At 35.9% G+C, this 15886-nt stretch overlaps 1 protein-coding gene across 1 annotated transcript in view; it reads right to left on the bottom strand.

Annotated features, from left to right (window-relative positions):
- Positions 1-9245: 9245 nt before the first annotated feature.
- LOC140168644 (vacuolar protein sorting-associated protein 8 homolog) overlaps positions 9246-15886 on the bottom strand; it is a 93441-nt gene continuing 86800 nt past the window's right edge. Inside the window, 5 exon segments of the mRNA XM_072192055.1 lie at positions 9246-9623; positions 11635-11706; positions 13435-13545; positions 13547-13667; positions 14945-15111. Coding sequence (XP_072048156.1) covers positions 9456-9623; positions 11635-11706; positions 13435-13545; positions 13547-13667; positions 14945-15111 — 639 coding nt within the window. The 3' untranslated portion in view covers positions 9246-9455.

The following is a 15886-nucleotide window of genomic DNA, read 5'->3' on the forward strand; positions in this document are numbered from 1 at the left end:
GCAGTAGATATCATTGCTAGTGGTCATCAATGCTCCCATCAGCAGTAGATTATCAATGCATCCATCAGCAGTAGATAGCATTGCACATAAGTCATCAATACCCCCATCAGCAGTAGATAGCATTGCACGAAAGTCATCAATAATCCATCAACAGAAGATAGCATTGCTAGTAAGTCATCAATATCCCATCAGCAGTAGATAACATTGCACGTAAGTCATCAATACCCCCATCAGCAGTAGATAGCATTGCACGAAAGTCATCAATAATCCATCAACAGAAGATAGCATTGCTAGTAAGTCATCAATATCCCATCAGCAGTAGATAGCATTGCACATAAGTCATCAATACCCCCATCAGCAGTAGATAGCATTGCACGAAAGTCATCAATAATCCATCAACAGAAGATAGCATTGCTAGTAAGTCATCAATATCCCATCAGCAGTAGATAGCATAGCACGTAAGTCATCAATACCCCAGCAGCAGTAGATAGCATTGCACGAAAGTCATCAATAATCCATCAACAGAAGATAGCATTGCTAGTAAGTCATCAATATCCCATCAGCAGTAGATAGCATTGCTATAAGTCATCATGCCCTCATCAGCAGTTACTAGTTATGCTATCTACTGCTGACGGGGATATTGATGACTTACTAGCAATGCTATCTCCCTGCTGACGGGATATTGATGACTTACTAGCTATGCTATCTACTGCTGACGGGGGTATTGATGATCTACTGCTAATGGGAGAATTGATGACCTACTAGCATGCAACGATATCTACTGCATGCTGAGGTACATTTATGACTTATCATGCTTATGCTAGCAATGCAATCCATTAATGTCCCTATTCGCAGTAGATATCATTGCTATACCTTGACCAGCTCGTAATCGGCGGGAATTTTTAGACTTTTACCACTACGCCGAAAAGTAGACCCATATTAGGGTCCGTATGCAAGTCACTATGTACCCCTCAGGATTCAAACATTAGACCACTCGCATGCCAACTACAGGATCACCGACTGGTAACTACTGGGGTTTCACTGGCACGGCTAGTGATTCTGTGCATATATATATGACTTGATAGTGATTGCATGATCATGACATCATGTGGGGATGCATGCATGTGCAGTTCTTTTTCTTGTTAGATTTTGTTAGCTTTGGCAGTATTAGGGCAGTCTCATCTTCTCTGATTAGAGTTAATAAAACACTAACACTGGTTTCCCCTCCCCCTCTGCATTTCTTTCACATTAATTTTCATTAAGGTTGTACTCATACAAAACTTGAGGTGAGTTGATCCTGGCTGCGAAGGTTTATTGTGGTATGTCTAGGGTGTGCGCTTCATAGCTTCTTCCCTGAATTGTTAAATGGTTTATGGAATAATTGGAGCCATAGTGGTCAGTAATTTTCTGTAAATTGTGCAGAGGCCTGTGGGTTTGGTATAACACACTATAAATCATGAAGGCAGGTTTTTTTTTTTTTTCCACATTCTTTCTAGTATGAATTCCACAACTTTTCCATTACCAGGCCTATAATACTTATTTCCAGAATCTCAATTACCATACTTAAAATTCCATTAGGCCTAAAAAAATTGTTTGATTGGCGTAACATAACAAAAAATTAAGGTAGGTCGTCAGGATCTTTTTTTTTTTCACTTTTAAAGCTGTAAATTGCATTTGATAAAGCCCTTGGAACTTCTTTCTTCTTGTTTTAATTGTTTAATTTAATTTTTTTTTTGCAAAAAAGTCAGGGTCGGGCCTAATTTTAGAGTCGGTCGGGTTACACCAATCAAACAAATTTTTTTTAGGCCTTATTGATTTTACACCACTTTTGACCCGTTTCTGGATGACCAAAATGTCATGCTCTTTCCAAGATTGTTGCCAATTTTTCATGCTGCATGACTTTTCCAGATTGATGGTGATTAAGACAATGCTGCACTATGGTGATATTTCCTAACCTTCAATTTCCTTCCAAACACTACATTTTCCCGGGAATGAGATTCCAAAATTTCCCACTTTTTCCAGGCCTGACATTGAAGATAGCAACCACCATAATAATTAGTACACAGTCAACTTACCACACTACAGTACTCATCCAATTTATTTAGTCCATTTGGCTTCTTCAAGACAGTAGCGTCTGTGTGATACACACACGGTCAAAGGTGGTGTATCTGTAAGGCGCAGTCACTTCGCGCTGAGTGATGGTATTTATCCAGCTATTACAGTAATAAGTACACTCTTCCCTCCACTAATTTCCAATTGACTTTTCCCCAAACCACACAAAGTTATATCCATTTCAAGATAATTTATTATATCTTTAATATCCATACACATACATAAAATCTTTCACAGCCTGGCTGTCCGTTTACATGATTTTGCCGTATAATTATTTACTGAGTATGTTACAAAACATAAATTGTGATAAAACTGTATTAAACTGGGGAAAGTTTAATCAATTTTTTCTAATATGTGATGTGATCTATGAAAACCCTTCACACTGTGACATTTTTAAGTTTTGAGATTTTTAAACAAAACACATGGAAATTTAGAAATCTTTTTAGAACTGTTTTCCTTTTGTAGCTGTGACTTAAGGGGTGGGGTATGAGCGTTTGGACAGTATTTATTTTGGGACATTAGAGCACATCAGACATATCGATTGCATTCTGAATACGAAGAATGTCATTCTGATATCAAATAATTTTGATTTTTGAAATTCGCAATTTAATACACATTTATGGCAAATCATTAAAATTGATATTTTGATATTTAACAGTACTTGAAGTAAACTTTGTAAATCTGATGATTTATACTTAAAGTGTATGTAGGTGGGATGAAAAGCCGACGGTCAATTGAAAATTTTGAACTTTCAGTATTGAAGATATGGATTTTTTTCCCAAAACACCAAAAAAAATTAGGTCTTTTTGGGAAAAAATCCATATCTTCAATATGAAAGGTCAAAATTTTCAATTGACCCGGGCTTTTCCTCCCTGCTACATACACTTTAAGAATATATCATTAGATTTATATAATTTACTTCAAGGACTGTTATATATCAAAATTTGAAAAATATCACAATTTTATAATTTGTCATAAAATTTGTATTATATTGTGATTTTCAAAAATGAAAATTATTTGATATCAGAAAGACATATCAGTATTCAGAATGCAATTCGATAGGTCTGAGGTGCTCTCATGTCCCACAAGAAATACTGTCGAAACGCAATAAACGCTCATTTTAGATCCCTTAAACATCAAAGAAGGGTTGAAAATAGTCTTAGCCTGTATTGTCTTTACAAAACAAAATAGGATAATGCAACATGTGAAGAGTTTTCACATATCACATCAAATATATGAAGGTCAATCCAAAACACTCTGCCTCTATCGTATCTCCGTTTTCAGTACCCTCATGAAATGAGCATGCTTATAATAAGGGCAAAAAAAATTGTTTGCTTGCCTTCCAGTCGGATTTTTGGGGTGGGTCGGTAGGTCGGAAAAATATTTTTAAAACAAATTTTTAGTGGCCTAGGCAATGGGCTTTGGTCATTGGTCATATATCAATATTTCAGACGTCAATACGCATGACACACCATAGAAATTGATTCAAATAGGATGACTGAATACTTACAGGCATAAGACGCAAAGAAACTGTTGGCCAAATCTAGCTTTGAAATGAAATTTACTGAATTTAACCATTAGAATCAAAAACAAACAAAAAATGAAAAGGGCAGACCCTGATTTTGGTCAATTTTGGGTCGGTCAGTGGAGTGCAAGCAAACAATTTTTTTTGCCTAATGAAAGACATAAGGATGACCAACAACATCATTGACTGAAGTACGGCAGCTGCTACATACATGGCAAGAGACAGGAATGGACTGTGAAATCTTGTGAGGACAACATCAACATTAACACCTGTGGGTGCCATCTACAAAGGGACAGATGAAAATAACAAAATACTCTTGCTTGGCACTTTCCAGTTGACACTACAATGAAAGGTAGGTTCATATCTGCTTTCATGATCCTTTACATGCAGGATAAACATAGGCCTATATTGCAACAAAAAGTCATTTATAGAACATATAAACTATAGGCATATACTGTATTCAACATAATTAGAGCCATTTTCTTAATTAGTGCCTCTACAATTTTGTTCTATTCATCGCCTGATAAAGTGTTCCTTTACAGTGCACAATTTGCATGAAATTGAGTAAAATATGTAAAATTACAGCAAAAGTATCTAGGCATCAATTTTGAGTGACTGAAATGATTCATCTATCTGTTATCTTACTTTAAATTTTTTTTGGCACAGAATGTTGGCACAGAAAATGTCAAGTTTGAGTGGTTAGGCTCTAATTAGGTTGAATACAGTAACAGTCTCATACATAGCATTTTCAGCCTTTTCAATAGCAGAACAATAAAGTATTATAATGCCTGTACAAACCAAACTCATAATGAGCTATTTATTAGTTCATTTGACAAGACCAAATGAAAAACTTACATTCTGGGAAAACTAAATCATCCGGTCAAGGTTCCCGCTCTGAGCAGATGGATCAATAACATCAACACTTTGAGAAAGCCAGATGATTTCTGGTGAAACTGTTTTGGTCATGGCGAATGAACTAAAAAATAGCTGATTAATTAACAGACCTGATGAATAAACATAATTTTTCACCAGGTTTGCCATCGCAAATAATAAAGGAGACAAGCCACTGTTTTTCCAAGACCTGATGAACCTCTGTAATCAAACTAATAATGGTTTTATCAGGAATTTGCCCTACCCCAACCCAGCATCAATGTGCTGACAAAGAGACTAGTTCAGGTATTAATTCTAGCAGGATTTGGTGAAATTAATTTATTGTTAAGTTTTGCATCTAAAGTATTCACTTGAAGCTTTCATGAAAAAATCATGCTACACTGCCTAAATACACGATACTGCCCACATAGCAAAACATGGTTCGATATACTGTAATAAAGCAGGCCCTCAGGCCAATAGCCTGTGAAGTCAGTGTTCTCTCCAATAAACTACCATGTAGACCTGCATCATCATCATAATCATACTTTGGCTACAGGTGGTGGTGTATAAAGAGCACATGACTTAACTGGCTCATCATCTGGCATGCGGTATGTGCCCAAGGAACTTCAGCTAACGAATTCTTACACGCTCAAGAGGAGGGTTTGTCAGTGTAGATGGGGGCATTGAAAAAATGGTCAGTTTACAAAGTATTTGATATTCTGCATAATGGGGTAACAAGAGGTTGCAAAAGCATTTATTTTGCTTTCCATATTGGAGATTATCCATAACTTGCATCCATAGAGGAGAATTGTAATGCATGTTGTGTTGAACAACCTCACTTTGGCGAGAGGGTCTTCTCAACAACTGCTATAACTTCCAGAACTCGAAAAGCCAGCACCCAGGCCAGTGCTTTGCAGGACCTTGCAGGTCACTTGCGCTAGATGTAGAACTGCAGTACCCTTTATCTCTTTATCATGAATAGTGTTTAGCACCTTAGTTCAAATTCTTTTTGGTTTTTGGAGCTCTATAAATGCATATGATTGATTGATTGATTGATTGATTGATTGATTGATTGATTGATTGATTGATTGATTGTTGATTGATTGATTGATTGATTGATTGATTGATTGATTGATTGATTGATTGATTGATTGATTGATTGATTGATTGATTGATTGATCGATCGATCGATCGATCGATCACTGACTACCTGAATTTGACTGCTTAGTGCCAGAAGTGGTAAGTGCAATAGCTGCCCTGTGATCATTTGGCAATTTACACACAGTATATTGTACTCATCTAGACATGCCAGCTACACATGGCAGCTATTGCACTTGCACACTTCTGGCACTGAGCAGTCAATTTGTGAGTCTTACAAAGTGTCACAAAATGTGGACCAATATAACATTAACATTTTACAATTTGAATTCGAGCCTGTGGTAATTGATGAGAGCACATAGATGTCACACCAAAAGGGCCCTTGAATATTTAAGCTTATTTTGTGCAGTGCCGCTAAATATGAGAGACCAATAGAGTTCGCATGGCTTTTGAATCTTGAGTGCGAGATAACGCACACATGGAAGTGTTCAGTATATGTGACCGTACAGCACAAATGAGCCACAAATGTCCTAAATTGTATTCTGAGTTACAGTGCAAAATGTGCATGAAAGTCGTATTCATTGGTACCTCAAGTTTGTTCAACATGTATCTTATCTTTTATAGTCGAACATCTTTTACACCAATCAATAATCCTATTATTGAAGAGGATAATAAGCTTCTACCTTAGATATCTATAGAATTCTTAATAGCTCTGGTGTTTGTTTGCTTTGACTAAATCCTGTACAAGTGGTGTGTTACAAAGCACATTGTGTTTTGTCTAGGTATGAATAATCAACAATTAACAATGAGAGGACATTCCTGAACCTTGTTGACTTGAGGATGATTTGACATGAACGATAATTATGACTGTTTGATATTTATTACCAGCAATGTGGAAAAAGAGACACATGTAGAAACGAAAAAAGGTACCATTTTGTTGAAGAAGCAAAGTTCAACAACCCATAACCCCGCTTCTGGATATCATTTGAAGTCAGATGATATACCATTTTAAAGCTTATGATATATATTTTCTAAACACAAAATAAAACAAAATTGACCGTGAAGGAATTTACGGCTCATTCGTCGTGTACTGTCACAAATACTTTAGTGTACTTCTAACAAACCACATTGCTGATGAATAACTTGAGTGAAGTTAACTTGAGTGAAGTGAACCGGTTAGATTGTTGCAATATATTCCCAAAATGTTCTTGAAACAACATACTATGCATCTTACAGTCAACATACTTGTTAAATTGTAAAGTGCAGGATAAGATGCCCATGGCAAGACACTATATTGGAATGGCGATCTTTTCTTTTAGACCACTCAAGCTATTATAGGTGAAAATTAGGAATTTATCAAATTAAACTTTCGCATCAAGGTTAAACATGTTTTTATTAATACAAACATACCTTTTATTTCTTCAAACAAGCTTTATTTTGTTCCAAAATCCATGTTTTTATTGCAATTTTTGACGTAAAAGAGCTGAATGCAAAATGGGCGATTGCAAACTCCAACACTTCGCCTAGCACAAGCTTTTGATGTACGCTCGATTTGATGGTGGTTTACGCTCGCGTATCAAGCATTTTCAAGCTCGTTTGACAGGTTTTTACTGCGTAACGCAATTCTGCATTTTTCAAGATGGCGAATTTCTCGAAAAAACATGATATATTTTTCTTTAAAAAACTCCCTCATTTCACAAATTGTTTGTCACTTTCCACTCATCTGATCATCTATTTATGTGGCGGAATTGATGCTGATTTTACAAAGGTAAGTGTTTTGCTTTTCCGATAATTTTTTTATCGTTTTTGAGACAAAAACTTCCTAGCAGATTTTTTTTCAAAAAGTTGTTTAACCTTGTTTTTTACCCCATAATTTCCCTCATTTATGGAAGCCCTGCCCTCCTTCCAATACATTAAACCTTGCTTTCAAAGTGTTTGGCAACTGTTTAAACTTGATGCAAAAGTAAACCTTGATGCAAAAGTAATAATTTAGTCCCATTATTGTGAGGGTCGTCTAAAGGATAAGATCGCCAATGGAATGATACTCAAACCATTCACGAAACATTAACAATATACTCTGATTCTTACAGTCTACAGTTGATAAAATGTCAAGGGCATATTTATACACCCCATCAAAGACTATAATCAGAGCCAGAGATAAAAATAATAGTGTGCGTCTGACGTCTCCTGTCAATCAAACTCAGAAACGATTTGTTTACGAGTTGTCATGATGATTGAGTTTCTGAACGTAGCAGTAAAACAGCATGCCTTTGATTAATTTTGCACCTTCAAACATAAAAGCCATGTTAAAAGTTAGGTCTTCATAATAGGAAACTTTCTTTCCAGAAGGCACCAAGTCAACAATGCCTAGAAAAATTGCTTTTTAAAAGTACCGTAATTGTTCTCCATTTTCTGCAATTCCTTTTCTCTGATGAAGCCAGCAGATGAATTAACCTTCCTTTTATGTGCTATCAACCAATCAAGGATCGTGAGGAGTTTGATTGACAGTGACGTCAGATGCAAACCCTGGATGCAACCTAGTCTTTTGAATTCAGCCCAAGATTTATAGGTGTATTGGGCTATTCCATTTGAAATCCACATCATCCCTGTGGAAGATTTTGGAAATATCTGCCACAGGGGGAGTATGAATTTCTAATGGAATAAGTGCATTAGGCAGCTCAGTTTGAATTTCATACACCCTCTGTCCCTCTGAGAAAGATTCAACCTGAATCTTCTACAGAGGGAGGGCAAGTTTCAAATGGAGCTGCTAAAATTACATTTGAAATTCATACTCCCCCTGTGGCAGATATTTCTAGTTTCAGTGACCGATTCTTCTCTATTGCTTCCAAAGATAACACAACAGGTATGCAAGTCTGTTATGAAATTATGCTCCAAGAATTATGTTTCAAATCCTGTTTAATAACTTCACTCTTCTAATTTCATTACTGAATTCTAATATTTTACCTTGTGTTATTGTATTTTGCTTATATATGTTGTTTTTGTGAATTGATCTGAGGTTTGTTTTCAGAATACACCGATCAATAAATCGAGGGTTGAAAACCAGAAAATCTTAACCCCCTGAGCACGACCTGGCGATCTAACATGGCCTCTGATTGGTCAATTACATGATATCTTCATTTTAATCACCAATGAGAATGGAGCTTTGCAAATAATTCACCCCAATTCTTTTGTGTGGTAATATTATTTCAACAACTCCTCCTATACCTTTGTACAGCAGCCAACCGTTGTTAATCCGTGATGAATCCACACTTTTACTGTAAGCGTATACGTAACGAAAGCAAGACTACGCGTTAATTCGTCACGCCTGGAACCTATGTGCGTATGCAAACTTTGCCAGTTGAATTCAGTATTTTTCAGGCAGCGGCTAAACATGCAATTTAATTCTGTGGTTTTATTGCTGATATCAACAGAGAAATCATCGACGTTTTTGTAAGGCCGAGTGGCAATGATTAATTGACATTCCTCATGAAATAATCATGTGAATTATACGATCTTTAGCTTCTTTTCGTTGTTGAAAGGATTCAATCATGTTTCACCGTTGTTCATCACCGTTTAACAACTCGCGTCGGTGCATCTGCGTGGTTTACCATAAAGTAAACCACGCAGACGACGCGCCACATCGTTGTTAAACGGTGATGAACAACGGTGAAACATGATTAAATCCCTAAATTAACAATGTTGCTGATTGGTCCAATTCATAATGAAAACTTCTTTTTGACCAATCGGCAGGTAGTTCTCACGGGGTTAACTCACAATGAATATTCATTGTGAATTAAGGCTTTCTGGTTCTCAACCCTCGAGACGCAATTTATTTGTTTACAGCAAGACGCTATTGGAACAGTGAAGTAAGAATGTCTAACTGATGTTCCTCATCGAGATATTCAGGTGCTAATCTAAGTTTGAATCCTTCCTGATGTAATATGCTATCACTCCTCACTGTACCCTGACCTGAAGGATGACCGCGTTCTGTCCGAGATAACTCACATAAGATGGCAAACTGTGTGGGAGAGAACAAAATAAGATATTTCATTTAATTTGACTTATATCTTAGTAAATATCAGTTGTTTATCAGTCTTTTACTTCATTTAAGTTTTTATAGTATGGCAGACTTCATGTTGATGGGTGCCACAAGTTTTAGGATTGGGATTAGGATTAGGATTCAAAATAGGGTTAGGCGATAGAAACAAATTAGTTCGATCTTTCGATCGACCATCGATGCTTGGTCGATCCTTATTATTTACGAAATCAATTTATTTACTATTGTTAATTGGGATAAAATAGTAATATGTGCCTATATTGATATTGACCAATATATATTTAGCGTTAATTCTGATTAATTAGTTGATAGTTCATTAATAACAAGCACCGAAGCAGCATCGACGGTCGATCCAAAGATCGAACAAATTTGTCTCTGGTGCCTTAGGTGTTAACATTAGGGTTGTGGTGTTGGTCACTATTTAAAGGTTGCTTTAAGGGTATACGAGGTATTGTTGGTCGAAGCAGCCAAAAAAAATTGATTTTCATTATCTGAATCAAATATATTATTGAAAAATAACACTTTGGTGTATTGCAAAAGTTCATTCTACAAATCATATACTTTGAAAACTTTTAAATTATTGTTGTTAATGAGTATATGCGTTTTACAAAAGTGTTGTTGTTTCAGCCCTCTTTACAACATAACTCAAGAACCACAGGACCTACTAAAGTATATCTGTGATATTTGAATTCTTCTACACGCTCGCTATGAATTGAGCAATGCAATTTTTGCTAAAGCTCACTACCATTCGCAAGATGCTGTGAACTACTTTTTTTCCTGCTGCTTCGACCAACAATACATCGTATAACCTTAAACAATATTTAATAGTAATATTTCGTTGTAAAATTGTTATGGTGGAACTCAAAGAGCAAAATGGAGATATGCAGGTCATGTTGCATGATGGGAAGATAACTGATGGACAAAATGGCTTACAGAATGGCAACCAAGAACAGGAAAACGATCAATACAAGAGGAAGACATAAGTGGAGATGTCATGATGACTTTACTGCCTATATGGGACCTGAATGGACAAGAAATGCAAGAGACAGAAAAAACTGGCAGAGTCTTGAAGGGGCTACATCCAACAATGATCGAAAACAGCCTGGTAAGTTGAGTCATAAAATTGTTGTTGTTGCTACTTTGCATGCCCTACTCCCCATTCCAGAAAAATACAGCACTAATTTTTTGGGATAAAAAAATATTATCCTGTTTTGCCAAATGAAACATAGCTAAATCCTAATCCTTTAGTTAGTCCTAACTGGCAATAAAAGTAAAATTTTAATATTTGGCCAATTTTTGAAATAAGGGCCAAAACGCGTGCTTTTTATGGTGTTTTTAGTATGCTGTGACAATCAAGCTCAAAGACTTGTATTAAGACTAATTTCAGTTTATGTATTCTATTTTTTGGAAAAGACATGTTTAATTTTTATAACCCATTATTTAATTATAGTAACACAAAAAAGTGGGAATTAGGGCAAAATTGCGGCATCTACTCAAGATTTTGAATGCTTAGACTTGTTCCAAGTCTTTGATTTTTGTGACTCGATTGTCAGAAAACATGACAAAAATGCATGTTTTTGGCTAATTTTTCAAGAAATTGGCCAAATACTAAAATTTTACTTTTATTCCCAGTTAGGACTAACTAAAGGATTAGGATTTAGCTATATTTTATTTTGCAGAACGTGATCATATTTTTTTAATCCCAAAAAATTAGTGCTGTATTTATCTGGAATGGGGAGTAGGCTTCAACATGAAAAGTCAAAATTTTCGATATTTTCTCAAAATATCAAAAAAGCTATCTCAAGAACCACTGGACCAATACTAGGTTTGTTTGTATTCATTTTAATGCATTTTTCATGCTGATTCCAAATATGGGCATGACAATGTACAATTCTGAAAGTTTTGAATTTTTAAGAGACAATTAAGAATTGTTGTCTGTAGCCAACACCATGTGGAGAGGGCTCATACTTACTCTTGAGGGTCCATCTGTTCTTTTCCTCAACATTTCTAATGAACTTTCTTGCTCTGGATCAAGATGGACAACCTAAAAGAAACATGACATAACAATATAAAGGAAGTTGTTAGTGTGATGGTAAAAATATGCGACCAGCTCCAACCAAACCCGGAACAAGTCGTCAGGCATGTTTTCGCCAGCCCATCGGGCTGGTACCTATTTCTGGGATGGGGTCAGTTTGCTCAAGAGATTATTTTTATTGGTATTGGAATGACTTTTGTTTAAAACTTTTTGTGGTTGAATTTTTTAAAAATATTTTAATTGATTTGTAAGGAAAAGTAAGTATGTTTTGCCGTTTCAACGAACGAAAAACAGTGAGTATTACCAAAGTTATGTTTGAACTAATTATGACTTTAAAAGTCAGGTATAGGCCTAAATGTAACAATAATAGTTAATATATAGCATCATATGGTCAGCAGAAGAAAATCTGACATCACCTATGATGTCATATCAGTGTCCTTGACCGGGGTCCTTACTCCTTGACCACTGAACAGCGTGATATCATGTTGATAACAGATCTATAGAATCAAAATCTTCATCATATCCCCCGCTCATATCACAGATTCTCAACAATATGTGATCATATGGACCATATTGATGTGAAAGTAGTTATCTATCATATCCTGTGTCGCTTTTATGGATAAAAATGACTCAAAATGTTATTGATGAAATGGTTGCTATCATAAACATCAGTTTTGTCTTTTCAACGGGAAAAATCCGATGCAAAATAAAGTTTTTAGGGCCTAGCTATAATATGGGCATAATTTATGCATGTAGGCCTATAGTATTGAACAATGTACCCCATTTGACATGCACTTATAGATAAATAAATTGTCTTACTTTATTAATTTAATAACTTCTTTATTATAAATAAAATGACACATAACTATTTGATTCATAAAATTACATTCAACAAAATGATTGAAGAGAAAACACACAAGGCACTATAGGCAGACTGTTATAGAATGGAGTATGTAAGATGCCATGTCCATAGCTTCGCAGGAGTTTCCGACTAGCAATCAACATGATCAGCACATTCAGAAAAGCACAGTTTAAGAGTGAAGATTGTAGTGAGTAACCAGTCCTTTATAAATGTGCTGGCCACTATCTATTATAATATAGTAGGCTTAAACTATACATTGCGAATTAATTAAGTTATTTTAAAATAAAATGTACATGTAAGTTAACTCAAACCAGTGAAATCGGACATTCCTAAGCGAAGATATTGAGTTCGTAAGTTCTGGTAATTTACTAAATTGGAAATTGAGATATCGTGGGTAAAAAGCTGAAAAGACAAAAAAAAAATACAACAACAACAACAACAACAACAACAACAACAACAACAACAACAACAACAACAAAAAACAAACAGACCAGAACAATTTGGAGTAATGAATTAAAAGAGTTGACATGAGATTAGGAATTAATGTTTTCTGCTGTTTCAGTGTGCATGTTCTCATCGTTGATGGTTTGGTGGACTGTCATGTAGATGTAAGCGTGATCCTAAAAATGCCTTTCACATTGACCAAAACTAATTACAAGACCTCTTCTACATTGAGGCTGGCTTTCCTTTTAAAGGGAATTTTATTGAGTTATAGGCCTTTAAAGTAGACATTCCCATAAAAAAAAATCAAATTTTGGAATTCTAAATTTCATGGTATTTGACCTTGGGACTGAGTGGACTTTCAAATCCTTACGCCCACAAGACAAAATGACAGAAGTAAAATACTCATCATTTTACACAAAACTAATTCTCACCTTCTTGGCAGCACCACTATCGCCTCCAGCAGCCTGACTTGCTGAAGCACCTCCGACAGCTCCCTGAGTAGCACCAAGGAAACTAAATCTACCGCTTCTGTTGCGCCCTGCGTCTGTTGGTACCACCACGCCTGGTATTGAAGCATTGGAAGCACGTCCAGTGTTGTTTGCCGTCTATCATAGATGAGCAGCCAGCGGCATGAAGGCATGATGTATGGAAAGTATGGGTGCAACTGAAAGGAGAAGCAATGAATACTTATTCCACTATACTTTTATCTGATCTTAATTTTGACATCTTTATTGCTTTCACACTTACCATTTGTTAGCTTCATTCGGGGGTGGGGGTCTAAGTGGAAATGATGATATGGGGATGTACGGCACATTCAGGGGTGCACTTTTAGCTATTTAGTTGTGCAGATAATGCATGCAAGTACTATGTGTGTAAGCCTAATTTGCAACCCTAAGGCTTATAGACGCAAATTATTGCTTGACCTTTGGGTTTTGCCGATAAATTACTGGAGGTACACTATTTTGGTCTCCATGCATGACAAACCAATATGGTGGATTTACCATAGCACTATACACAGAGCAATTCCAGGTCTGTACTCTTTGGGTCTAATCTAGCAGTTCCCAAACTGTGGGTCGCAACTTTTATTGAGGTCGCTGTCTCTTCCAAAAGGGGACATGAGACTTGCCAGAATAAATGAAAAAAATACATCTCTGTGCATAGTGCAGGCTATCATCGTATTGGTTATGTTACCCCACTTTGAACCATTTTAGCAATGATATTTCAAATTTGTCCCGGTAAAGTCATTCTGTGAGCTGGTCAGCGGGACAGCCTGGAAAATATGCCCCTTTGGAAATTTTACCCGGTGTGCCGATGATATAAGTTTCGGTATGTAACAGCATTTATATTATCATGTGGGTCAAACCATATTTGTGACATGATCAAGGGGAATGAGTCACATGTCAGCCCTGGTCGAAAATTAATTTTACATATGTTTCTATAGAGGACATTTAGAGCTTTCTGAAACTGAAAACCGCATGTTGATACGACTTTTCTTTGCAAATTACATCAATTTGTCAATCGCTGAAAACAATATAAAACAAAAGAATTTTTACACTTTCTTTGCCAATATCTCAAAATCAATATAAGCGACATCCGACTCATTTCCCTTGATCGTGTCACATTTGTCTTATGAACTTTGGGTCACATTATCTTTTATGGGAAGCCCTGGGGTCCATTTCACTAAACTTTTAACCCTTCGTAACTCGAGTAAACGTTTGTAAAGTTACGAATACCGAATACTAGACGTAACTTTAAGAAGGGTCCCTGTAGTAAATCCCTATTACTTATGAAGGGTACCGTTCATAAGTCAGTTTAGTGAAATTGAACTTTCGATTCGTCATAAGTTACGAACGATTTAAAGACTTACGAAGCTTCGTAAAGTTTAGTGAAATGGACCCCTGGTCTATAATCTCTTTGTATCATTGGACCCATAATACTCACCTAAATACAATAGTCGATTCGTGTTCTGCAATCTGCTCATAGCTACATCCACACAGGAAGCAGCATTCTTGTCTTGGTACAAGTCCACTATTGGCCGCTAAAGTAAGATTCTTGAGTGATGTGTACAAGTCTTGGTGTAGCAAATTATTGGTAGTCTTTAACAAAGTCTGCAAGGAATCAAGCAATCATAGTTGAAAAAACTAGTTACAAGGTTGCTGTTTTTTCAAGGCTGGGCAGATCAAACAGTCACTGTTCAGTTAAAGGGGCATTTCGTGATCCACAGCCTCATCCCCCACTTTTCTCAAAAAAAAAGTTGAGATTTTTATATCACTGGAAACCTCTGGCTACATAATGTTTATGTACAAAATATTTCTTGCAGATTAATTCGTTTTGCAAAGATATCGTGAAATTTGAATTTCGTTCTGGTGCACCAGAACGAAATTACAACGCATTGTCTATGGAGCAGTGTAATACACATAATCATGCATAACTCGCAAACGCAAAATCGGAATCAACTGAAATTTTGGGAATAGGCTTTTTTCGTGGATATGTACTGAAAAATGTCATAAAAAGAGGATGCTAGGATCACGAAATACTCCTTTAAATGGCAAGTGACCAGATTGGCAGCCTGAAAATAATAAACGTAATGAAACACATATTATGATGTATTAAGGGATCTAGAATGAGCGTTTATTGCGTTTTCGACAGTATTTTTGTGGGACATGAGAGCACCTCAGACCTATCGAATTGCATTCTGAATACTGAAGCATGTCTTTCTGATATCAAATAATTTTCATTTTTGAAAATCACAATATAATACAAAATTTTTGACAAATTATAAAAATTTGATATTTTTCAAATTTTGATATATAACAGTCCTCGAAGTAAATTATATAAATTTAATGATATATTCTTAAAGTGTATGTAGCTGGGAGGAAAAGC

This window comes from Amphiura filiformis, chromosome 13, assembly GCF_039555335.1.
Source record: "Amphiura filiformis chromosome 13, Afil_fr2py, whole genome shotgun sequence".
NCBI classification, from domain to species: Eukaryota; Metazoa; Echinodermata; class Ophiuroidea; order Amphilepidida; family Amphiuridae; genus Amphiura; species Amphiura filiformis.